The following is a 23,498-nucleotide window of genomic DNA, read 5'->3' as shown; positions in this document are numbered from 1 at the left end:
ACTATTATAAAGAGTTTGGGGTGATTATTACTTAGTAGTTGTGAGTACTCTTCACCATCATGCTGAAAAACCTGGGAAATAGAAATCCTCCTCCCGTGGATTCTGTAAACCAGATCCCAAACACAGGGGGAGAGGGGAAGAAAGGGGTTGTTTCCTTGCGGAAAAGCTTAGCCGACATGTGGATAAGCCCAGACCCACAGTTTTCTGCATGAAATGGGACGTGGCTATGTCTCAGCACCTTTACATGGTTGGGTCTGATTGGGTGATGCCTCGTCACAGGGCCATCTTGAGCTCAATGCCAAATGGCTTTTGGGTCCCATCACACGTGGAGTATCGATACCACCACTCAGACATCTTTCAACTTAAATTCGCCAACACTACAATTGGAAAACACTCGTATTTAAGACTGCATTTCACAATGCTTTTAGGAATCATTTTTAGAATGAAATAAAATTTAAAAAACACTTTTAAACACATTCTAAATTATTTCTATTCAAAATTAGACACTTTCAGTCAAATTTTAATTTTTCTTGTATCAATTCACCAACCATGTAGCTGAAGAGAAATAGGAGCAGAGAACCCGGAAAGCATAGTATTAGAACTAAAGTTGAAAGGGAAAAAGTGGAATAAAGGCATAAAGTAAGAGAGCACATGGCCATGCTATGCATTGTTATAATGTAACAACTTACAAGCGGGTAAGTACAACAAGCGAGCAACCTTCAACCCAAATCCAACCAATGAATGCAAATTTACACTCTTACATCTGATCAGCACTTGTATATGTTTAAGGTATTAACAAGTGGGAAAATATATCTATCTATATATATAGATAAACTCAGGCATTTCCTCCAACTGCAAATCGAGGCTGCACAAAAGTTGAATACCTACTACTACACTATGTTTCAGTATAAGCAAGAGTATTACAACCAAAACCCATAGCAATGCCAAACACCCAGAGAAGAAGAATCATTCTAACCCTGTTTTCTAAACGCTACGAGTATACAAAAAGGTACAGTAACCTGCCTCAGACAATCAACCATCTTCGGCTATCCAGTCTTGTTAATGGCAGCGCAGAATATGAGCATCAAAGGGTACCAGGATTACCCATCAGCGGTTGGAGTGTCAGTCTGCACTTGTCGAACAAACTGTCCTTTCACTCGGGGACGCTGCTCTGCAAGCCTTTTCCTGCTTTGGTATCGAACCTGTGTTAAGAAAACTTGCATTAAACTATTGGAACAACTTCATGTATCCTTGTATAAATTTGGCGCTATCAGCAAAACTTGGAGATGAATCCAAGCTAACATTTTCCAAGCTAGTCAAGACCTATTGATGGAAGGCTGATGACAGTGTTTTGGGTTTGAATTAATCTCTGCTGTGGGAAGCAGAATCTAGAATTGAGATCATCACTCAAATCTCAATGCAACATGATGGAAAAGCAACATGACAACAGTATTATTGAACATTAACATACCTTCTTCTCAAAGCAACGATCTTTCCGTTTCAATCTAAACTTCATTAAAGCTGCTTCACGTTGGGTGGAATGATGGGAATCCATCCCTTTCAATGCATCATTATTGGAGAGACCTTCGTCATTCACACTTTCAGGAGCAGTAGTCCTCACGACGGCACCATTTGAAGTGGGATTGCCATCATTTCTATTGCAAATGCCTCCATGCACACTGCTGCTAAGATGACTTACCACACCGTTGCATAAACTACTACTAGCACTCTGACCAGCAACAGGAGAACCATGACTCAGTTCCTCCATAGGTTCCAAATTGTTCTCCTGCTCATGCACAGTTTGGTCAGTAGAATTAAATGTGAGGCAATCTTGTTCCAGACTCTGAATTTCAGGATTGTAATAAAGTGAGGAACTTGTGGAAAAATGGGACTGTTCCCGCTGCCAAGCTGACTTGGGACTCCAGATTGGGGGTAAACCCGGTTGTGTATGAAATATGGGAGGAAATACATGGCCATAGCCAGCACATGAACTATCAAATCTTACCCCTTGGACAGGAATTAGGCCAAGTTGAGAGGTTGGAAATGCTGCCCCTGCTTGATTAGATTGACCCATGACCAGAGTGGTCATATTTCCCTGAGTAACACTCAGTGCAGCACCACACCTCTCAGAAGTACCAACAGTATTTTCAGGGAGTTGATTGAATAATTGTTCATGAGAATAACTTGCATCCTCCTTCAGTTCAGTACAATTAATGGCCGGTGCTGGAAAAAGGGGTTGCAATGACTTCCCATTATTATACCTGTGGACACAGGTTTTGAATTGATTAGAAAGCCAATATAAGCTGATACTTCAATATTTATCATCCAACCTCAAATAACTATCTCAAGGACAAAATTCAAAGAAACTTAATAAGACGATTTATATCTTTATATTAATCCATATCTTCTATTCTATGCCTGTGCGCTGAATTGATCCAGTCTAATAATATGGTAAAACCAATATTTCTGTCATACTGATATCCATTTTCCGTTCAGAATAAACAGATATAAGAATGTTCAAAAAAGAATACGAAATGCTCTTGACAGAACCAAACTACCTAAAAAGTTAACACCTGACTGGAGATTCATTAAATGATTTGGGCTTCCCTCTATATTCAGAAGATAAAAGGCTTCTTATTTATATGTTGAGACAATAATGGAAGCATTTTCAGTCTTCTCGTATATAAGAGATCCAACAGTCTAGAAGATTATCCATCAGTGGATATATTAGAGATTCAACAGAAAGATGTGTACAGCAAAGATAATGACCATTTAGTCAGTTACTCATCAAGCAAAATCAAATCAAAGGCCATAAAGGAATGCTTAAGGTAGTTTTAAAATATAATCCCTGACAGAAACAACACGTTACTACATCTGCCTTTTCATATACTGTTACATCTTGGGCATCTTTTCATTAATTCAATAGTCCTTTATTTATTAGAGTATATTAACTTTATTTGATTTTCACTAAAAAATGGTCAACTGATAACATCAGAAGATTTGAAAATTTGCTAAGGAGCTTAGACCATGTTTAGTTTATTAGTTTTTCAAAAGTGGTTTGAAAATGCAAAACAAAGCGGTACATTAGTTTCATCATAACTTACATGATATATGATTCATGAATGGAAGAACAGGCATAGAAACTCACCATGAAAAGGCAGATGAGTTAGAATGGTTTAGTGTATGCCTTTCATCACTTCCATGGTTCTTTGAGCTACAGGGTTGGAATCTTCTCAAAGAAAGTTCCAACTGTGGAGCAAAACCATCCTTGCTGATGCCATCATTGGAACTAGAAAATTGGTTACGGTCCTTTGGGTAATTATCAAATGTGCTTATCAAGTCAATGGCCCCACTAGAAGGTTCAATCCATTTTTCATTGCAACCATGATTCTCACCAGTAATATCAGTGTTTTCTATATGGCTTGCAGGTCCCACACCATCCCCACTAGTCACTCTCTTAGCACGGCAATGACTTTCTTCCCATCTGAATGCAGCTGAATGATAACCTTCATTGCCAGGTGCAACTTCTGATCCCAATGTAATTGTCTTTCCTGCAACAAGTAGCTTGTCAGATGCCCCATAGATCAAAGTAGCAGAATAAAACAGAAACTCAAAAAAGCCGAAAGAAAGCAAGATATTTGAAATACCTCCAGTTAAACTCTCAAGCCTATCAGGTTCCTTATCCAACTCAATACAGTCTTCATGCTTCCTTATCTCCTCATTGCTCAAGTTAGATACACTCCTGCATTTCAACTGTGAAAATCCCTGCATATTTTCCATGTACGCACTCTCAGCTTCCAAGTAAGGCGTTGTACTAGAGCTCTGCACAAAAGGTGGCAAAAACATGCATTCTATATGTAAAACTTCACGAAACCATCCTAATCTGGAAAAAGAAGTTTTACTTAAGCTAAGTGAGCCTCATCTATATGCATCACCTCAGAGACCCTGGAAACTAAACTGAATATGTTCAAGCACTTATTACTTTTAGAGCCAACCGTGCAATCCATGAGCCAAATAAAATCAGCTAATATATAACTTTGAAGGAAATCTTAAAATCATTTCACACTTTCCTTATTTTCACCATATTCATAGCAGACTAGCAGTGTGAAGGTTTTGTCAGATAGCATAAAAGTTTAAAAATTATCGACAAGGAAGTATCATGCCTAAAAGACTAAAAAAAGTAGTGTTCCTTGTGCCAAAAACAGTATAGTGATTGGAGCAGAAGAAATGCCTTGCACCCTCCACTGCAAGATGAGATAAAACTTACTTGGACATCACTCCCTTTCTCACTACATTCCTTCTTTTTCTGTGCAGAAACCACATAATCACTCGAGTGATTGCTTGCTGTATTGTTTTCAGAACTGACTTCAACTTTGTTCTGTGCAATGCTTAAATTTTGAGACACATGCCCACCAGTTGGCTGAGAAAATTAAAAAAATATTAAGGAAAAAATCAGTGAAAGTTGTGTGAAAAAAATCAAACTAGGAAACGGAGCAATCCCAACCAATGCTGGAGAAGGAAAATTGAGCAAATTAAACTTACTGCATGCCTTCTCCAAACATGCTGCCATAGGTTCCTCAGCTCATTCTTCCTAACAGGCTTGACAAGAAAGTCAGCGGCCCCTTTCAACATGCATTTCAAAACCATGCTAATTGAATCATGAGAAGACATCACTGCATGATCATGAGAAGAAATTATAACTTGTTTAGGTTCAACTCTCATCTAAAAGACCAAAACAGTGGAAAAGATCACAAAACAAAACACTCAAGATCACATACTTATGACAGGAATCTTCTTGCAAATGTCATCCTCCATTATCAATGACAGAAGTGCAAATCCAGATATTGCTGGCAACTCCACTTCTGTTAATATAAGGTCAACATTTTGGGGTTCCCCCTTCAGTGCCTCCCATGCCTTCAAGCCATCAGAAACAGCAGCAACTGGTTCAACAAAAAAAATATTTTTCCTCAGTCCAAGAAGTGTGACACATCATAAGCTCAAGATGTCATCTCTTCTTCCATTCATATGCTTAAAAGAGTCAAAGTAAAACGACAGATGTGAAGAAACTTCAAATATATTAAAGGGAAATCCCAGGTTCCAAGATAATCCCAATTGGTTAACTACAGTCTTGGTGGCAAGCAGGGAACCAGCAAACAAAAGCATGTAATGAAATAAAAAGGGTAATATAGAGACATGTAAACAAAAACCACTAAACCAAAAGGAAAAAATCAATAATAAGACCATAGAAATATTCATAAAATTCCGCAAGTTACAGTAGAAGCTTCATACATATCAGCGTAGTTGATTAGAGATATCCATGTATAATGCTGAAGTTAAGGGTTTGATGTTTCTCCCAATATGTCCCTGTTATCTATAAGGTATCGAGTATATCATATACATTACAGAGAACCAAGAAAAATGACTTGTACCAAATCTCAACACTTTTTTGGATTTGCCCAGTTGCATCAATATTGCACTCCCAAAAAACAAAGAAACACCATTTCACCAGCTCAATCCCCGATTCTTGCTCTTAAACCTTACACATGCCAAACTTCTAATTCAATTTCAAATCCGACTATAACAACCCTTTCTCTTCCATTCTCCGCCAAATACAGCATTCATAAACAAAACCAGAAAATGAGGAAGCCTGACGAAATTATCCCAAATTTAAAATTCCAAAACCCCGAAACCGACCAAATCCATATCCCCAGCAATGGAGACCATGCACCTTCTCAAGATTGTTGCTTTTCAGAGTAGGAAAACAGCAAACACGAAATTCAAGCAAAAATATAAAAAGAAACGAAGAAAATGGGAAAGACACCATCGAGCACAAAAGAGATTACCTTTGTAACTGCATTTCCGAAGAAGAGCAGCGATAATCTGACGAGTGGAGTCATCAGGTTCCACTAACAAAACCCTCAGAACCATCCGAGGAAGAAACCTCCCCCACCTCACCACACCCGATGAACTCTTCTCTTTCTCCTCCTTCCCCTCCATCTCCCTCACTCTCTTCTCTTCCTCCTGCAACTCCACCTCCATCACCTCGTCACTACTCACAACTGCTTCACCCATTTCGACCTCAATAAACAAACCCTAATTCCTGTGAATCGAGAAGAAAAGCCTGCGCAGTAAAGTCCGACTCATCATGCTCCACCTTAAAAATATCTATCTTCCACATATTTAACAGAAGAATCGACTCGGTGAACCCTTCGTTCATTCTCAACCGCTAGATCTCTCCAAAATATCTTTCCCACCACTATCAAAAGGAGGGCCGCCATTGGTTTCTGGATGCAGACGATGAGCTGGCACAATATCCTTCACTTATTTTGATTTTTTATGCCTCTTGTATAGCGGGCCCATCTCCTGAGCGACACGTGCTAGAGAAGCTGCCTTCCTTCGAGGATATTTTGTGAGTGCTGCCACGTCGGCTTTCTTTCACCACACCTGACATCTTGTGGACAGGATATTGCCACGTGGAGCGTCCTTGTGGAATCTTCTATTCGTGGCCACCAGCCCTGGTTCGCTGCTATGACGTGTTCGTTATCCTTTCATTTTCGCTTTCTCGTTTTCCATTACCATTTGTGGGACCCCTCCTGTTTAGTCGAGCACTGGTCAGCATTTAGTTCTAATATTTTATTTTTAAATTAATGTTTTATCATCCGATGGTATTCAAGATAGGTGACAGACACGACATATGGACTGACCACAAAACATGTTCCATGGGCATCTCTCTAACCATTTTTAAAATTATGTGTCAGTTTGGATACAAATTTCAAAAATAGAAAATAATAATAATTTGTTATTAAAAAAATAAGAATTTTTAGAGGTTTACATTTAATAAATAATAATTTTTAAAAAATTGAGATATAAAAAAGTTTCATTATCTTAAATATTAAATTTAAAAAAAATATATAAGATAAATTTATATTAAAATATATTTAAAATAAAAAATAAAAAGGAGGTTGAAAATATTTTGTAGGCCAAAGGGCTAATTTACGCAACGATCTTTTTAGTCCAAAGATGGTGGGAGGTTGGGATTGGCAAGACAAGGTACTTTCTGTCTTTTCGTTCTGAGTGACGTGGCAGAATCCCACAGGTAGGCATATTTTTTTTAGATTTTTATTTTTATTTTTATTTTTATTTTTATCCCAGTTGGAAAACGATGCCCAACCAATCCTCACCATATCGGCAATCAATTTTTCATTACCGAAAAGATTATTTCTATTTTCCTTACTTTCTGAAAAAAAGAAAAATCAAAATTAGAAAGGACGAAATTGGTAAAATTGGTAGAATTTTTCTTCAATATTCTTATAAATCCACACTGATCAAATTAATTATTAAAATAATAAATTATACTCCAATGATTCAATAAATAATAAATATTTATATTCGATATGTAATAAAATTTTAATATTCAATTAGATCTTTGCAAATTGCAGCAATGCAACTCATTATTGGAGGTAGAGTTGTCAGTAGTGTTAGTGTCCTTGTCGATGGGCGACGTGGGCTCCAGTGGTATTGGCGTATTGCAGCTAAAGGCTGAATGGAGGGTAGCAACAACAAGGGGCAATGGCAACAGGATAAGGGATTAGGGCTGCTGGGGAGAAATAAGAGGCTTTATATTAATCCAAAACAACATCGTTTTAATGGGAAAATAAAAAATAAAAAATTAGCTTTTCAACTGTTCGATTTAGGGAGAATCGGTTGTTTCGGCCGATTTCGATGATTCGAGACCAATTGAAAGTCTAGACGATTCAAAATATTGAATTAAACTTGAACGATGACCAACTTACAGTCAAATCGATTAAATTGATTGATAATTAAATTGATCGATCCGATCAAATTTTTAAAATCATGTTTTTATTTAAAAAGTTTGAGAGAAAAAATTTATATTATAAAATATGAAGTTAATGTTGAGATAGGTTTTAAAAATAAATTTTTATTTTAAAAAATAAAAATTTTAAAAAAATAAAAATTTATTTTTAAAAATTGAAAATTAATTTAATAATATATATATATTTTTTTTTGAGAATTTGTTCTTTCCCCCTATTTGTTCTTCTCCTCTGAGGACCCACTAGGGTTTTCGAACCCCATTACCCTGACGAAGCGATTTTCATCAAAGATGTGCTCTTTTTGATTCCCATAATCAAACCAAATTCCATGTGAGCATTCAGTTCTCCTCTTTTGGGTTCATTACAACCTCTACAAATTCACAAACTTGTCGCTATCTCTGTAATTTGCTCCAACCAAGCTTTTTATTAACTTCATTTTTTTTTTCCCTATTTTTTTGTTATGTATTTGAATTCCAAGTCTGTGAAATTAGAAGGTGGATTTTGTTTTTCTTTACTGTTATGAGCCAATGGAAATCTTTGGTGTTGTTATAACTTTATGGTATTGAATATGTATTTTTTCTTTGAAACCTCAAACCAGCAGGTTAACAATGGTCTGAAATGGAATTGGAATTGGCTTGAGTTTTGGGACAAAATAGTGGCAGGAAAAGAGTACCCTTTATCCATTCCAGTTGCTTAGATTGGGTGACAGTGGCTTTTGAATCCTGGACTATTGGAGGTAGTCTTTAAATTCTTCAAAAACCAGGAAAAAAAAGGGCTTGTTTTTCTCTTTGATTAAAGGGCATATTCAGCTCTCCACTGAGTTCAGCACTTATAAATTTACAAATGAAAATGCACCGAGTTTTGCTTCACTCTTATAGAACTGCAATGGCTGCCCCTTTCCATTTGGTTCTTCTCCCAAGGACCCCATGGCGCACTCTTTATTCTTCATCAACCCACCAGCAACAACAACATCAACATAAACAAGAACCTCATGTGAAACCTTCCTCAATTGGATCCCCATCTCGAGTCCAAAAGCTTATAGCCTCTCAATCAGACCCTCTTCTTGCAAAAGAAATTTTCGACTTAGCTTCCCTTCAACCCAATTTCAAGCACTCTTACTCTTCCTTCCACATTCTGATCCTTAAACTTGGTTGGGCTCGTCAATTCTCTCTCATGCAAGACCTCCTCATGCGCCTTAAATCTGAACAGTACTCTATCAATCCATCCCTATTTTCTGACATTATTGAGATCTATGGTGAAGCCAATTTGCCTGATCAAGCCCTCAAGACCTTCCACTCTATGCTTCAATTTCACTCTAAGCCACTGCCCAAACACTTGAATCGCCTTCTTCAATTGCTTGTTTCTCACCGTAACTATATCCGCCCTGCTTTTGATCTCTTTAAGTCAGCTCACCGATATGGGGTTTCACCCGACACTAAGTCCTATAACATTCTAATGAGTGCCTTTTGTTTTAATGGGGATCTTAGTATTGCATACACTCTGTTCAATCAAATGTTTAAGAGAGATGTTGCACCAGATGTGGACTCGTATCGGATTTTAATGCAGGGGTTGTGTAGGAAGAGTCAGGTGAATCGAGCAGTTGATTTATTGGAAGATATGTTAAACAAGGGGTACGTTCCAGATGCTTTGAGTTACACAACTTTGTTGAATAGTTTGTGTAGGAAGAAGAAGCTTAAGGAGGCATACAAGCTTCTCTGTAGGATGAAGGTTAAAGGGTGCAATCCCGACATTGTTCATTACAATACTGTTATCTTGGGATTCTGCAGGGAAGGACGCGGTCTTGATGCATGTAAGGTTCTTGAGGATATGCCTTCAAATGGCTGCTCTCCAAATTTGATGTCTTATGGGACTTTGGTTAGTGGGTTATGTGATCAGGGGTTGTATGATGAGGCAAAGAATTATGTGGAGGAAATGTTGTCAAAGGGGTTTTCTCCACATTTCTCAGTCTTTCATGCTTTAATTAATGGGTTTTGTAATGTCGGTAAGCTTGAGGAAGCTTGTGAGGTGCTGGGGGAAATGCTGAGGCATGGGGAAGCGCCACATACAGAGACCTGGGTGGCTATTATACCTAGGATTTGTGAGGTCGACAAGTTGGTGAGAATGGAGAATATTTTTGATGAAGCCTTGAAGTTAGAGATTACACCTAATACAAGATTAGTGGAGGCAGGTATTGGCTTGGAGGAGTATGTGATCAGGAAGGTAAGAGATAAATCAAGGAAGGCTTGATTGTTCTTTGGGATTTGGTTGTATGATCTATTTATATTTGTCTGAATCTCTGTCAATCATTGAGGACCATTCTTTGCGGTATGAAGCCATTTCTTTCTCAAGGCCTATCAAAGTTCCTCAAAAAGCAGCTGCGACCTTTAGACCATGAGCTGCAGTATCTCCATTTCTGGCATCTCCTTTTCACTTCAGAAGAGGTTAAGAGCTTATTGGTTCTGATTGTCGAAAGAACAGAGACCTCTTGACCATTCCAGAAGTCTCAATTGATCATCTTCATCTTTATCTCTCTCCAAGATCAGGTGAAAAGCTTACTCATCTTTTTCTCTGTTTGGTCTTTTTTTTTTCTTATTCTCTCTTTGATTCTCTCAAAGAAAAGTGAACAGTGAGGAAATGCTTCAAAATGCTTAAGAATGATGAAATCTTGGATTATTATTCTTTTTCTTGTTTGGTGCCTTGTTAAGAACCAAAGAGAGGGTTGGGGTTTTAGTTTCTGGATCTTGATTTTTTGTCCTACTGTTGGCGCATGCGCACACACGCATGTGTTTAAATTGGAAAATTTTAAAATGATATTTTATCCTCAGTTGGGAGAATGGAATTGTGGAGTTGAAAGATAACTGAATCTTCTTCAGATTATTTCTTGGTTTATTACCTTCTTTTTTTAATCTTAATAACTATGGACTTTTGGGGTTTCTCATTTCTGTAATCATTCCTCAATTCATCAGTTTTTTTTTTCATATTCTTCCAAGGGAAATTAGCGGCAGTTTTCAGAGATGTAGAGGTTTCCAATTATTGGAAAATAGAAAGATTTTTCTTATTTTTTTTGGAATTTTTGGAGTAATTTATTTGCAGAATTATGAAATATGGAGTGAACTGTTTCATTTTCTTTGTCCATCAGTAATGTTATTTAATGTTGTCAAACCCTGAGGAATGTTACTAAGACCTGCCTGATCTAGCTTGAAGTAACATTGATGTCATTTCGTAATTTGATCATACCAGCAGAAAAAAGAATGAGCACCTAGGGTGCTTAATGATATGCCGTTTCTTGATTTTTGGTAAGTGAATCATTAGTATTGGTTGTATTTGTTACTTGTAGGAGCTGTTGGTAATTCGTACTCTGTACAACTCAATGAATATCATCATCGACACTCTTCAATTTAAAATTTCCAATGAACTGTCCTGTATACATAGGTTTCCTTTATTCTATTTTTCAGAAATTGTTCTGTAGAGAATTTCAAGAAGTTTGAATCTTCAAATTAGATAAAGAAAAGACCTTTTGATGGAATTAATTTAATTTGTAATACTTTATACTCCAATTCTTTACCCTATGAAGTCATTGTCACCTCTTGTTGTTCCTGTCATCTTAATTGTTAGCCTTTTATCTTTTGTCACAGGCAATTGCATATGCATGCAAAGACCCAGCAACATTCGATTCGTGGTTGACCAAATCTGAAGTGTTTAATGAGTGAAAAACTATTGAATGAATATGAAGCATTGGAGGGGAAATGTTCAGTTTCTTTGAAGTTTTCTTTTCTGATCCGGACGGTAGTGTCCTTTCTTTTGTTGTTAAGGCATTTGAGGGTGTGTCTATTGATGGAAATCTCTCATTGATTTTTAAGGGTACGGGTGAATGGGATGCCCCTGTTGTGGAAACATGCTTAAGATAATGTGCATCATATTATGTGACATGAATGCATTAGACACATCTATAGTTGGTGTAATGGTTTTGAATCCCAGTGTTTGTTGAACCATTTCAATTCTACTTGTTTGAGAATATCGTCTATTCCCCAAGTCGTATTCGATTGAAAGAGCTGTGTTTTGATCAGTATTTCAAAATTCAAGTTCAGAAGTCATCAAATTTGTGTCTGGTTTATTGTTTCCTTGAGTTATAGGTTATGTCTTGGTGGAAATAACATATGGGACAAATGCCATGAATACCACCTGCCCTGTAGAAGATGTCACTCTGTGATGGAGCATATGGAAAACATCACTTTTGACAACAGAATATGAACATTAGCAATCCTAAGAAACCTCCCCTCCAATATATTGAATGTGAAACTAAAATATAACAACAATAGTTTAAGAATCTCCCAAAATTTTGGATCAGAAATATGAGAATACAAAATGGTGGAGTCCCTTGTCTCCAAGCTGATCATCCAAAGCAATTTCTTTGCCCAAAATTGGAATCAAGACTCGAGCCTTTTCATGCCTGCACTGACTACTAGCGACCTACCACGAAATTCCTGCAAGGGAATGAGAAGTGCCATGATCAACTAAACTAGGAAATATATGAGAGGACAGAAGATCGAACTGTGGGAAAATGGAGATGAACCTTTCCATTCAGAGACATGGCAGCTTCACATTCTGCAGCTGAAGAGAAGGAGAGAAAGCCATAAGCACGGTGCTTTCCTGCTTTTCGATCGTGGACTACTCTTGCGCTCACCACAGTTCCAAACTGGCTAAAATGATTCCTCAAGTCCTCAGGTTTAATAGCCCAAGCCAGATTCCCAACATACAGTTTGTACGGGCTTTCAAATATCAGATTCCTCATGGGTGCTGAATTCAGAGCCTCGCTGTTCCTCCGCCTGAAATTCATGTCAGTTGAAAACCTAACCCGCATTTCACGCCCGCCCACATCCTTCACAGCAGGAGATAATCTTGTGAATGATTCTTTGATTGATAATGATAAGGATAAATGCTGAGGCTGAGAAAGTAAGAAAAAGAAAAGAAATTTGAACAAGCACTATGTTTTTATGTCGATCTTCTTGTCTGGGGTTCCAAATTGTGAATTCAGAACTTCACTTTTCTTTTTCTTTTTTTCTTTTTTTTTCTTGTCCACATTTTCTCAGCAACCAAACGAGCATAAAAAATGGGGGCTACTCACAGATCCATCTAAAGCAGCAATTGCAGCTTTGGCTTCCCTCATGGAGCTCATCGTAACATACCCAGATCCCCGGCTCACCCCGGTCTCCGCGTTCCGGCAAACCTGAAAAAAATTATTTCATTTCCTCAACCACCTAATCCGCAATTCCCAAACACACAAGACGCCTACCTCAATAGATTGAACTGTTCCATGAGGTTTAAACATACTGAGAAGCTCCGAAATGCCACAGCTTCTCGGAAGGTTACACACGTACAGTTCACAAGGTCTCACAGAACTCTTCGATTCTTGGGGAGAACTGTCATCTGTGTTGATATCTTCCGCGGCCACCGCTACGACTGTGGAAAATCTGGTCCTGGAGAGGGAGATGGAAATTGAGCAGGAGAGTTTCGGGTGGGCGAAATGGATTGAAGAGGGCAACGAGGACGAAACATAACGCTTTGGTGCGGTGGGTGTGGATTTACAGAGGATGGAGGAGGAAGAAGACGAAGAGGATATTAAGGAAGCTGAGGCCATTGTCCTGCAAACCAAAGCCAGTAAACGCATTGTTTGATTTATATTTGGATGATGATCCGATGGGCTGCAGGTCCACATGGGCCAAGTTGTGCTGGGCCACCTTGGCCCAATTCTATTCTTTTTTGTCAAGACTCTTCTGCTGGGTTGGGTTCCATTTTTCCATTTGGTTTTTTCACAGTAGCAGATTCACGATGTCCATGTCGTCGTCGTCGTTATCGTCGACGATGGATGCTCCGGCCGAAGACCAAGTTACCGCCGCCTTACGATTGGGCACGCCGGAGGCACTGGACCAGGTCCGCAAGCTGACGGACGTCGGAGCCATGACTCGGATCCTCCATGAATGCATCGCTTACCAGCGTGCCCTAGAGCTCGAACTTGACAACCTCCTCTCCCAACGCACAGATCTCGACAAGCAACTCTCCAATCTCCAGAAATCTGCTCAAGTTCTTGACATCGTCAAGGCCGATTCCGACCACATGCTCACCAACGTTCGGTCCACTTGCGATCTCGCCGACCAGGTCAGTGGCAAGGTCCGCGAGCTCGATCTCGCTCAGTCTCGAGTAAATTCCACGCTTTCTCGCATCGATGCAATTGTAGAGAGAGGCAATTGCATCGAGGGGGTTCAGAAGGCGCTGGAGACTGAAGATTATGAGTCTGCCGCCAAGTATGTGCAGACATTTCTCCGAATCGATTCTGAGTATAAGGATTCTGGATCGGATCAGAGGGAGCAGCTCATGGCATCCAAGAAGCAGCTGGAAGGAATTGTGAGGAAGAGGTTAGCGGCAGCTATCGATCAGCGGGACCACCCCACCATTCTCCGATTCGTTCGGCTTTTCTCGCCTCTAAATTTGGAGGAAGAAGGATTGCAAATGTATGTGAATTATCTGAAGAAAGTTATTGGTATGAGATCTAGGCTTGAGTACGAACATTTGGTAGAACTGATGGAACAATCCTCCGGAAATCAAAGCAATGCCAATTTTGTTGGTTGCCTCACAAATTTGTTCAAAGATATTGTTCTTGCTGTCCAAGAAAATAGTGAGATTCTTCGCAGTCTTTGTGGTGAGGATGGAATTGTGTATGCCATTTGCGAGCTTCAAGAAGAGTGTGATTCGCGAGGATCTTCCATTTTGAAGAAGTACATGGATTACAGGAAATTAGCTAGATTGACTTCTGAGATTAATTCTTACAAAAACCGGCTCTCTGTTGGGGCTGCTGAGGGACCCGATCCCAGAGAGATTGAGTTGTATTTGGAAGAGATATTGTCCTTGATGCAGTTAGGGGAGGACTACACAGAATTCATGGTGTCCACTATTAAGGGGTTGAGTTCAGTTGATCCGGAATTGGGTCCACGTGCTACTAAGGCTTTTAGAAATGGAAGCTTTTGTAGATCAATTCAAGATATAACTGGATACTATGTTATTCTTGAGGGGTTCTTCATGGTGGAGAATGTGAGGAAAGCTATCAACATTGATGAGCATGTGCCGGATAGTCTCACCACCTCAATGGTGGATGATGTGTTCTATGTTTTGCAGAGTTGCTTGCGAAGGGCGATATCAACTTCAAATATAAACTCAGTGCTTGCACTTCTTAGTGGTTCAATTAGTTTGTTGGGTAATGAATACCAGGAAGCACTGCAACAGAAAATGAGAGAGCCTAATCTTGGAGCAAAGCTGTTCTTGGGTGGTGTTGGTGTGCAAAAGACTGGGACAGAGATTGCAACCGCACTGAATAATATGGATGTGAGCAGTGAGTATGTCCTGAAACTGAGGCATGAGATAGAAGAGCAATGTGCCGAGGTGAGTGGCAAATTTTCTTTTACCTATTAAAATTTACTCATTGATGAAAGAAATAATGTTTTATTTTGCTTGGTTGATTGCATGATAACTTTTTTTTCCATATAATGATTAACTGCACTTAAACCATTTGAAGTTCTAATGACTAACTGCAAAATTGCGCTTTTAATGATCAAGTGGGCAATTGCATTGAAGGTTCTTTGGGCATGAAAGTATTGACATTTTCACTTGGGAACCAGAATTATAGGTTCCCTAGTGTCTCCAATGTTTATTTAGCTTGAGCTGACCTTTATATGTGCCCTGAAGAGCGCCTTTGGAACAGCCTGGAAACAATTATAAGAGTTTAAAAAGGGGGACAAAATCACATATACCTAGGTCCCATTTTAAATAAAAGTCTACAACATATTGCCTTGCAAGTCCTTTAAAATCAAGTAGAGCAATTTTCCTTTTTTGCGCTCTAAAGAGTTTGATGTATACCCCCCAGTGTACTTCGGAGCGCTGTTTTGGCGCTTTTTGTTTATAATACACTCTTTCATTTACTAATCAAAAAAAAAAAAAAATCAAATAGAGCAATTTCTGCTGCTATGCTCATTTATCCAATCTGTCCAAGATCCGAAAGTGAAATATAAGGCATTAATGGACATAAATTTTTCATTGGTTACACAAGGAAAAATATAAGTATGATAGACATTTAAAACCACAATCCTATGTGCCTCTAATTGAGATGTAAAACAGAAAAAGTTTTGTGATACTTGCATCATATATTTATAGTTAGAAAAGAGGTATGGTTCTCGGTACAGATATATTTGTGTATGTTGTTTGGTAAAGTTACAGTTGTCATTTTGGGACAGTTATAAGATTTCTACACAGATGTGTGGAATCCAAAAGTTTGTGGAAGCACAAGGAAGACAAACTATATGGAATGACATCGAGGTAAAACTAGGAGGCAAGATGAACCCAATAGTGAATCTTTTTACAATTTAGGTTGATTGTCCATAACAAGGGGGAGATTAAAGAAATGTAGCCTATTGAGTTAGTGCAGGATGAATTTAGTGGGTTTACCTGTTAAACTATGGGAATCTAAACTTGCTTTATGGTGTAGAATACTAGGTAGTTAAACAATGTGTCTGTAAAATGCTCCAATGTAAATAAAAATGTTGAGATGAATGAGTGACATAAAAAAAATAAAAATAAAAAAATAAAAAAAAAGAAAGAAAGAAATTCAAATGCAAGAAGCTAGAGTTGCTACCAACTTGACAAGGTGAGAGAAAATACATCTAAGATGGTTAGGCCTATTAGGTCCAGTGTGATGAAGACCAGTTGCTGCATTAGCAAGGAACTATTTGTTTCTGACTGAAGCTGTTGGAAGGAGACAAGGAAGGTTTGGAAGAACATTGGTCAAAGCTATAGAAAAAGTATGATGGCCTATGATTTTAACATGAGGATATGGCTTAGATAGAGTCAAATGAATATTTGAGACATTTCCAAACTTTTGAAGTGTTTCATGATCATTTCTTTCCAGCTTCCCCTCAGGAACTTTTGTCGGGAGCAGTTTTTCCCTTTTTCTTTGTGTGGGATATATTTTTCCTTTCTCTTTCTCTTTCCTTCAAAGGACTCCCCATCCTTCTTGGTTGCATTTCTTACTTATAATGTTTTTTTATGGCTTCTTAATGAATAAAAAGACGAGGAGAAATGTATTTCTTTCAAATGCAGAATTAATACTCATATGCATCTTCAATATAATAATAAAATGCGAAAATACCAAAAGGTATTATTTTTTTTTTTTTTTGATAAGTGAGAGTAATGTATTACGAACAAGCCGCTAAAATAGCGACTTAAGATGTACAAGAAAGAGAGACCCACCCTCTTAAGCTGAAACAAGAACTGACCAGACAAGATAAACAAAAAACAACCCATTGCTCACCGGGAACCCATTCAATCAATGAAATCATTTAGCGTCAAAGGACCATCTTTTATAAACATTTTAGACTCCGACCAAAGCAAATACCAAAAGATATCACTCATGGAATGATGGAAAGTTACTTGTTTTCTCACAGTAGCCAAATGCCGACAGTGCTTTCTGTCATGTTCACCTTGACAAGAATATGATTGATGCTGCTAAACAAAATAGCAAGTTATGTTACTTTTGTGGCTTTTAAAATGTTTGGAATTTTCTCCTGAATTTTTTGTGCAGCATGTACTGCATTAAGAATTTGAGTGTTTGGAATGCACTTTAAGAGAATGTTTTGCCAGATTCCAAAGAGAAAGGCTAGTGAAGTTTCATTTCTCCTCTAGGGTGTCTGAGGAGATGATTTTAGTATTATGCATATAAAATTTTAAATGATGGAAGAATGAAAAGAAAATGTGGAGACTTTGAGGGAGAAAAAATTGTAGCTTATGTAGCGGATGGAATAAGAAAGGATTACCAGCCTTTTCTTTCTCCTTTGACATCTTTGTAATTGATCTTTGTTGCTTGACAAAAAGGAGGGAAAAAAACTGTTTTAGTGCTTAAAATCCTAGAGTATTCTGATAATACCAAATACATCTGGCTATCTTATTTGGTACCACATGCTTTGCTTTCTTAGATTTGTTTTCTAGCAATTGTCTAAGTTACTTATTTGTGGGGTTGGTTTCCAGTGTTTGTGTTTTTTTCCGCCTGATTGAAGAAATGATCTCAAGTTCATGTATTTAACAGACTGAAATAATTTTTTTCAGGTATTTCCTACACCGGCTGATAGAGAGAAAGTGAAATCCTGTTTGTCCGAATTGGGTGAGATGAGCAACATCTTCAAGCAAACCTTGAATGCTGGCATGGAGCAACTTGTGGCAACTGTGACACCCCGAATCCGTCCAGTGTTAGATAGTGTTGGTACCATTAGTTATGAGCTGTCAGAGGCTGAATATGCAGATAATGAGGTGAATGACCCATGGGTCCAGAGGCTACTCCACGCTGTTGAGACCAATGCAACATGGCTTCAGCCAGTAATGACTGCCAATAACTACGATTCATTTGTTCATCTGATCATAGACTTCATTGCAAAAAGGCTTGAAGTGATCATGATGCAGAAGAGGTTCAGCCAGCTTGGAGGTCTTCAACTTGATAGAGATGCAAGGGCACTGGTACACCATTTTTCCAGCATGACACAGAGGACTGTCAGAGACAAGTTTGCTCGTCTTACCCAGATGGCAACCATCCTTAACTTAGAGAAGGTTTCCGAGATCCTAGATTTCTGGGGTGAAAACTCAGGTCCCATGACCTGGAGGCTAACTCCGGCAGAGGTGAGGAGAGTGTTAGGTCTGAGGATCGATTTTAAACCTGAAGCAATTGCAGCTCTTAAGTTGTAATCCCCTCCAGGGTTCATGCTTTTTTTGTTCATTTTCCTTGTGTAGGGTTTCTGCTTCTTTTAAATCCAATTTTTTCAAATCGTATATTTAAGGGAGACAGACAGCTACCCACCATGGGGATTTCTTCCCTCTCCCACTCCGTTGTTTGCTATATGTCGGATATGCTCTTTTGCCTACTGCTTTTGGCAAAAAAAAAAAAAGGAACATCATGCTTGATACAGCTATTGGAAGTATGCCCTTTTGTAGCCCTCTTTTATGATTTCTATAATTTGGACCAACACCAAAAGAAAGGCCTTGTTCTTCCATATGAAAAATGACATTTCGGCACTTTTCTCAATAATACGGTAATTTAAAAAAGTTATGCTTAAATTATTGTAGTAGAAGAAGTTATTACAAATATATGGTAGTTTTTGTCATCTAGGAGAGAGGAGAGAGGAGATAGGAGAGAGGGTGAACGAATAAATTTTTTTTAAACCAAAATCATCTTTTGATCAAATTTCAAAAAGCCTTTTCAAAAGGGAACTCTTCAAAAGACGAGTTCCATAAAAAATTCCTCTCGTCTCTTTTCCATGAAAAAAACAATTCCTTAAGGGAACTCGTTTGAGTTCCTATGAAAATAAAATATATTTTTTTTAAATTCTCAAATTATTAAAATATATATATATATATATATATATATTTTAAAAATTCCCAAAAAAAAAAAAAAATCCTCAAGTGAAGAGACTAGTTCCCATGAAAAAAAAAAATCCCAAATTAAAAATAAAAAATAAAAAATTCCTCAAGGAACTCGTCTCCATTAATTTTTTTTTTTTAAATTCCCAAATTATTAAAAAAAAAAAAAAAAAAAGGAAGAGACGAGTTCCCATGGAATTTTTTTTTTTTTTAAAACATTCTGAAATTTAAAAAAAAAAAAAAAAATCCTCAAGGAACTCGTCTCTTGAAGAGACGAGTTCCCATGGAATTTTTTTTTTTTTAAATTCCCAAATTTAAAAAAAAAAAAAAAAAAAAAATGCAATTCCTCAAGGGAACTCGTCTCTTGAAAAACATTCCCAAATTATAAAATAAAAAAAAAAAAATTCCTCAAGGAATTCCCATGGAAATTTTTTTTTTTAAATTCCCAAATTAAAAAAAAAAAAAAATCCTCAAGGAACGTCTCTTGAATTGTTTTTTTTTTTTTTAATTTGAGAATTTTTTTTATAAAAAAAATATATATTTTTTTTTCATGGAACTCATCTCTTCAAGAGACGAGTTCCCTTAAGGAATTTTTTTTTTGCTATATTTTTTTTTTCATGGAACTGGTCTCTTCAAGAGACGAGTTCCTTTTGAAAATTTTTTTTCGCCTTTTGAAATTTGAAAAGATGATTTTGGTTTAAAAAAAATTTATCCGTTCACCCTCTCTCCTCTCTCCTAGGTGGCAAAAACTATCATATATTTGTAATAACTTCTTCTATTACAATAATTTAAGCATAACTTTTTTAAATTACCTAAGGTTTTGGTGAACATGACTCGTCCTATCATCCTATGTATCTGCCTATCTTGGTCCAAACTACAGCACCGTCTCCACTCACTGCCCAGTTCATTGTTAAAAGTCTCTGATAAATGGGGTCTCAAACACAGCAATCTTTGGTCATAAATTACTCAACAAAAAATGTAACACTGCAACAACAGACAAGTAAGCCGCTTGGAAGACATTTAATTTACAAGTCAAGAATCCTGATAAAATGCAAAAATTTATGCCATTTGCCCATATATACTCTAATTGTGGAAACTGTAATCCAGCCTTTAGGTTTTACCATTCAAACAGAGTCCAAAGAACAATGATAATTAAACAACAAGCAGCAACAAATTTGGAAACAAGAAAATCTAAACAACCAAATCTAAAAACAAATGCTGCTTATAGTGTAAAGCTAAGAACATTTGGAAAATTTAATTGGTGATTGCCAGCAGTGATAAATATAAAAGCCCCATCACCCAGAGCTCAAAGCTTGCATCTATTGACCAATGTGGAAAGGTTAGACATGAGCGGTGCCTTCAGTGAATTTGGGATCCTCGCATCTGTAACTCCCATCAGGTCCAATTCCAAAGCCTTTTGGATCTGCAAACACATTTTCCAGTAGCTGGCTGCGAGGTGGAGGAGGGCTTGCATCTGCAAACTCAACAGACTCCTCCACCACCTCATCTATCTTCTTCTCTATTGCCTTCAATTCTGCCTCACTGGCCAGCTTGTTGTCAAAGATGTATTTCTTCAAGGCTGTGATGGGATCTCTAGCAGCATAATGAGCCTTCTCAGCTGCCAAAATGAACCCACAACAATGAGGTGGAGAAAAATGAATCACCTCTAAAGATAACAATCTGGTATAAAGGAGAAATAATAAAGGGAAAAATGATATATAATAACAACCTCATCTGCTGTCTGATTCTCATAATAACTCTATACACTGAACCAGAACTAACCATCATTTTTTGGCCCAGTGGTTCAAAAAAAACTAAAATTATTTCTATTATATATTTATATATATATTTGATAATCACACACTGAAGAAAACTGAAACAGTACTCAAACAAAATTGACAGGCAAGGGCTATACCAAAACAGCACATAGTGGGTCAACAGTTTGAAAATTCAATCCTGAGATCCCTCAGTGTTCAGGGTAATTTGGCATGCACAGGGTAATTCAATCCTACGAAATCTCGCATTCCACCTGCCACTGGAATTCACGTCTATAAAGAAAGTATAATCAAGCTTTTCAGTAATTTGGAAAACTTTGAGAAGGTCCTGGTGCGGTAAAAGAAAAGAGGTTTAATGCTGTTGCTAAAATGCTAGCTTGAGAACACCAGTGCAGAAATATTATACTTTCTTAGATGTGAATGCCACATTTTCTAATCTACCGATTTGAGATTAGCCATGCAATACTGTTTTCCTCATAGTAACCACTATATGATGCCAATTGAAGGACATCCTCCTTTTCTCAAACCCATTTTTATGAATCTCCTAACTAGACTTCTGTAGACATGAACCCCCCACCAACAGAATCGAGTCAATTTCTGAATAATAGTTAGTTTGAATCCCATCATCCCCAAGAAGGGGAATTTGCCTAAATCGTTGAAGAGGGTCAATGGTCACAGCTCAGTCACAAATCAATAGGCAGAAAAATCATCAAAATTAATGGAAATTAAGATCACAACTGGATAATTCGAAACAAGACAAGACAATTAATTCTAACTGCTTACCAGGGTCACGGAGCTCATCAGGATCAGCCAAAGAGTGTCCTCTAAACCTATATGTCTCACATTCCACCAGAGTTGGTCCTTCTCCTCTCCTAGCCCTTTGAATTGCCTCTTTAGCTACTTCCCTCACCTTCAACACATCCATCCCATCCACATGAAATCCTGGCATCCCAAAAGCCGGCCCCTTCTTCCAAATCTCCGGATCCGAAGTTGCCCTCAAATGCGACATCCCAATTGCCCACAAATTATTCTCCACAACAAACACAATGGGCAATTTCCACAATGCAGCCATATTCAAACACTCAAAGAACTGCCCATTGTTGCAAGTCCCATCTCCGAAAAATGCCAAGGTCACCTCATCACAATCCTCCTTCAGAACCTCCCTCTTATACTTTGAAGTGAATGCAGCCCCTGTGGCAACCGGAATGCCCTCACCAATGAAGGCAAACCCACCAAGAACATTGTGTTCTTTCGAGAACATGTGCATGGACCCACCTTGCCCTCGGCAACACCCAGTGGCCTTGCCGAAGAGCTCGCTCATCACAGCACGAGCAGGCACCCCTTTACTCAGCGCGTGAACGTGATCGCGGTAAGTACTCACCACACAATCCTCCTTCTTCAACAGCTTGATAAAGCCAGTGGACACGGCCTCTTGGCCATTGTAGAGATGAACAAAGCCAAACATTTTGCCCCTGTAGTACATCTGAGCACACATGTCCTCAAAAGCTCTACCCAATACCATGTCTTCATACAGCTCCAACCCTTCCTCCCTCGTAATCAGCTGAAACAGACAAAAAGACACGAAAGATTATTCTCTGTTTGGTAATTGAGAAAATGTAAGAAAAGTAAACGAAACCAATTGCACAATTCTCGCAATTCTCATAATCAAAATACCGGAAAACAAAGAACCCCCAACAAAAATAGAGATCAAAGCTTTACGATGTAGTATTATCAATTAAAGGCGGAGAAATATAGATGAATCCGGGCCTCACCAATTGGGAAGAGGAGGCAGCCGATTTGGTCTTCTTTTCCTTGAGGACATCGGAAACAGCAACGACGGTGGATCGACGGTGGGGGTTGGGGAGATTGGGCTTAGAGAGAGAAACAGAGCGGAGTTTAGAGGTAGATCCAAGGAAAGTGGAGGTGGTCTTGAGATGATCGAAGAGGGTTTGTGGTTTGTCAGGAGATCTGAGGGGGAGGGGCTGAATGATCCCCGAAGATAGGAAAGAAGAAGCCATTTCTGGAAAAGGGAGTGTCGGGGATGGAGGAAAGGGAGAGACAAGGAAAGGTGGAAATTCACAATTTCCTTTATGGTTTCCCAACAATGTGAGATGAAATGAGGTAGGGGGTGTATAAAAGGATGGGGGAGAGGCGGAGCAAACGAGGAAGAAGGCGTAGAAACAACCGCCTAAAGCGTTGGAGTCTTAAAGGAGAGAAGCCAGGGGGCAGCCCACCCAAACTTCCTCTACTTCCACTTCGTTTTTTCAGATTTTTGTTTCTTTCTTTCCTTCTTTACACTTGATTCACACTTTCGAAGTTTTTTTTTCAAAATTTTTTCCCTTTTTTTTTTTTCTCTTTTTGGGGGTAAATATATCTGAATACACATATATAGATGGCAGTTTTTGAGGGTGAGTGTGGAGACTTGGAGACCATGTGGACATGG

At 38.2% G+C, this 23,498-nt stretch overlaps 5 protein-coding genes across 8 annotated transcripts; 2 read left to right on the top strand and 3 right to left on the bottom strand.

Moving 5' to 3' along the window:
* Positions 1-635: 635 nt before the first annotated feature.
* On the bottom strand, positions 636-6,170 carry LOC117932138 (two-component response regulator-like APRR9). 3 transcript variants are annotated; one of them, XM_034853216.1, is made up of 9 exons: positions 5,844-6,167; positions 4,779-4,940; positions 4,543-4,673; positions 4,268-4,420; positions 3,648-3,822; positions 3,149-3,551; positions 2,006-2,261; positions 1,472-1,786; positions 636-1,202 (listed from the first exon to the last, which is right to left on the bottom strand). In XM_034853216.1, the coding sequence occupies exons 1-9, from the start codon at positions 6,070-6,072 to the stop codon at positions 1,101-1,103; spliced, it is 1,926 nt and encodes a 641-aa protein (XP_034709107.1). In that variant the 5' UTR covers positions 6,073-6,167; the 3' UTR covers positions 636-1,100. The 3 variants fall into 3 exon arrangements, with proteins under 3 accessions (XP_034709107.1, XP_034709105.1, XP_034709104.1); XM_034853214.1 differs by having other exon boundaries at positions 1,472-2,261; positions 3,648-3,765; positions 5,844-6,170; XM_034853213.1 differs by having other exon boundaries at positions 1,472-2,261; positions 5,844-6,168.
* A 2,055-nt stretch (positions 6,171-8,225) lies between these two features.
* LOC117932694 (pentatricopeptide repeat-containing protein At4g01400, mitochondrial) lies at positions 8,226-11,824 on the top strand. Its single transcript, XM_034853978.1, has 2 exons — positions 8,226-10,375; positions 11,468-11,824. The coding sequence occupies exon 1, from the start codon at positions 8,676-8,678 to the stop codon at positions 10,077-10,079; it is 1,404 nt and encodes a 467-aa protein (XP_034709869.1). The 5' UTR covers positions 8,226-8,675; the 3' UTR covers positions 10,080-10,375; positions 11,468-11,824.
* Positions 11,825-12,086: 262 nt separating this feature from the next.
* On the bottom strand, positions 12,087-13,494 carry LOC117932695 (29 kDa ribonucleoprotein A, chloroplastic). Of its 2 annotated transcripts, none has more exons than XM_034853979.1 (4): positions 13,126-13,494; positions 12,958-13,059; positions 12,406-12,777; positions 12,087-12,316 (listed from the first exon to the last, which is right to left on the bottom strand). In XM_034853979.1, the coding sequence occupies exons 1-4, from the start codon at positions 13,468-13,470 to the stop codon at positions 12,260-12,262; spliced, it is 876 nt and encodes a 291-aa protein (XP_034709870.1). In that variant the 5' UTR covers positions 13,471-13,494; the 3' UTR covers positions 12,087-12,259. The 2 variants fall into 2 exon arrangements, with proteins under 2 accessions (XP_034709870.1, XP_034709871.1); XM_034853980.1 differs by having other exon boundaries at positions 12,406-12,711.
* Positions 13,260-18,771, top strand: LOC117932693 (conserved oligomeric Golgi complex subunit 4). The gene is made up of 2 exons (XM_034853977.1): positions 13,260-15,266; positions 17,979-18,771. The coding sequence occupies exons 1-2, from the start codon at positions 13,530-13,532 to the stop codon at positions 18,606-18,608; spliced, it is 2,367 nt and encodes a 788-aa protein (XP_034709868.1). The 5' UTR covers positions 13,260-13,529; the 3' UTR covers positions 18,609-18,771.
* A 1,554-nt stretch (positions 18,772-20,325) lies between these two features.
* On the bottom strand, positions 20,326-23,324 carry LOC117932378 (pyruvate dehydrogenase E1 component subunit alpha-3, chloroplastic). Its single transcript, XM_034853615.1, has 3 exons — positions 22,828-23,324; positions 21,839-22,616; positions 20,326-20,898 (listed from the first exon to the last, which is right to left on the bottom strand). Exons 1-3 carry the CDS (start codon positions 23,071-23,073, stop codon positions 20,621-20,623), a joined length of 1,302 nt encoding a protein of 433 aa, XP_034709506.1. The 5' UTR covers positions 23,074-23,324; the 3' UTR covers positions 20,326-20,620.
* Between the last annotated feature and the right edge of the window lie 174 nt (positions 23,325-23,498).

The sequence above is a fragment of the Vitis riparia genome, chromosome 15, assembly GCF_004353265.1.
Source record: "Vitis riparia cultivar Riparia Gloire de Montpellier isolate 1030 chromosome 15, EGFV_Vit.rip_1.0, whole genome shotgun sequence".
In the NCBI taxonomy this organism is placed as follows: domain Eukaryota; kingdom Viridiplantae; phylum Streptophyta; class Magnoliopsida; order Vitales; family Vitaceae; genus Vitis; species Vitis riparia.
The sequence above is the reverse complement of the archived record's forward strand: the minus strand, read 5'-3'. Positions and strand labels throughout refer to the sequence as shown.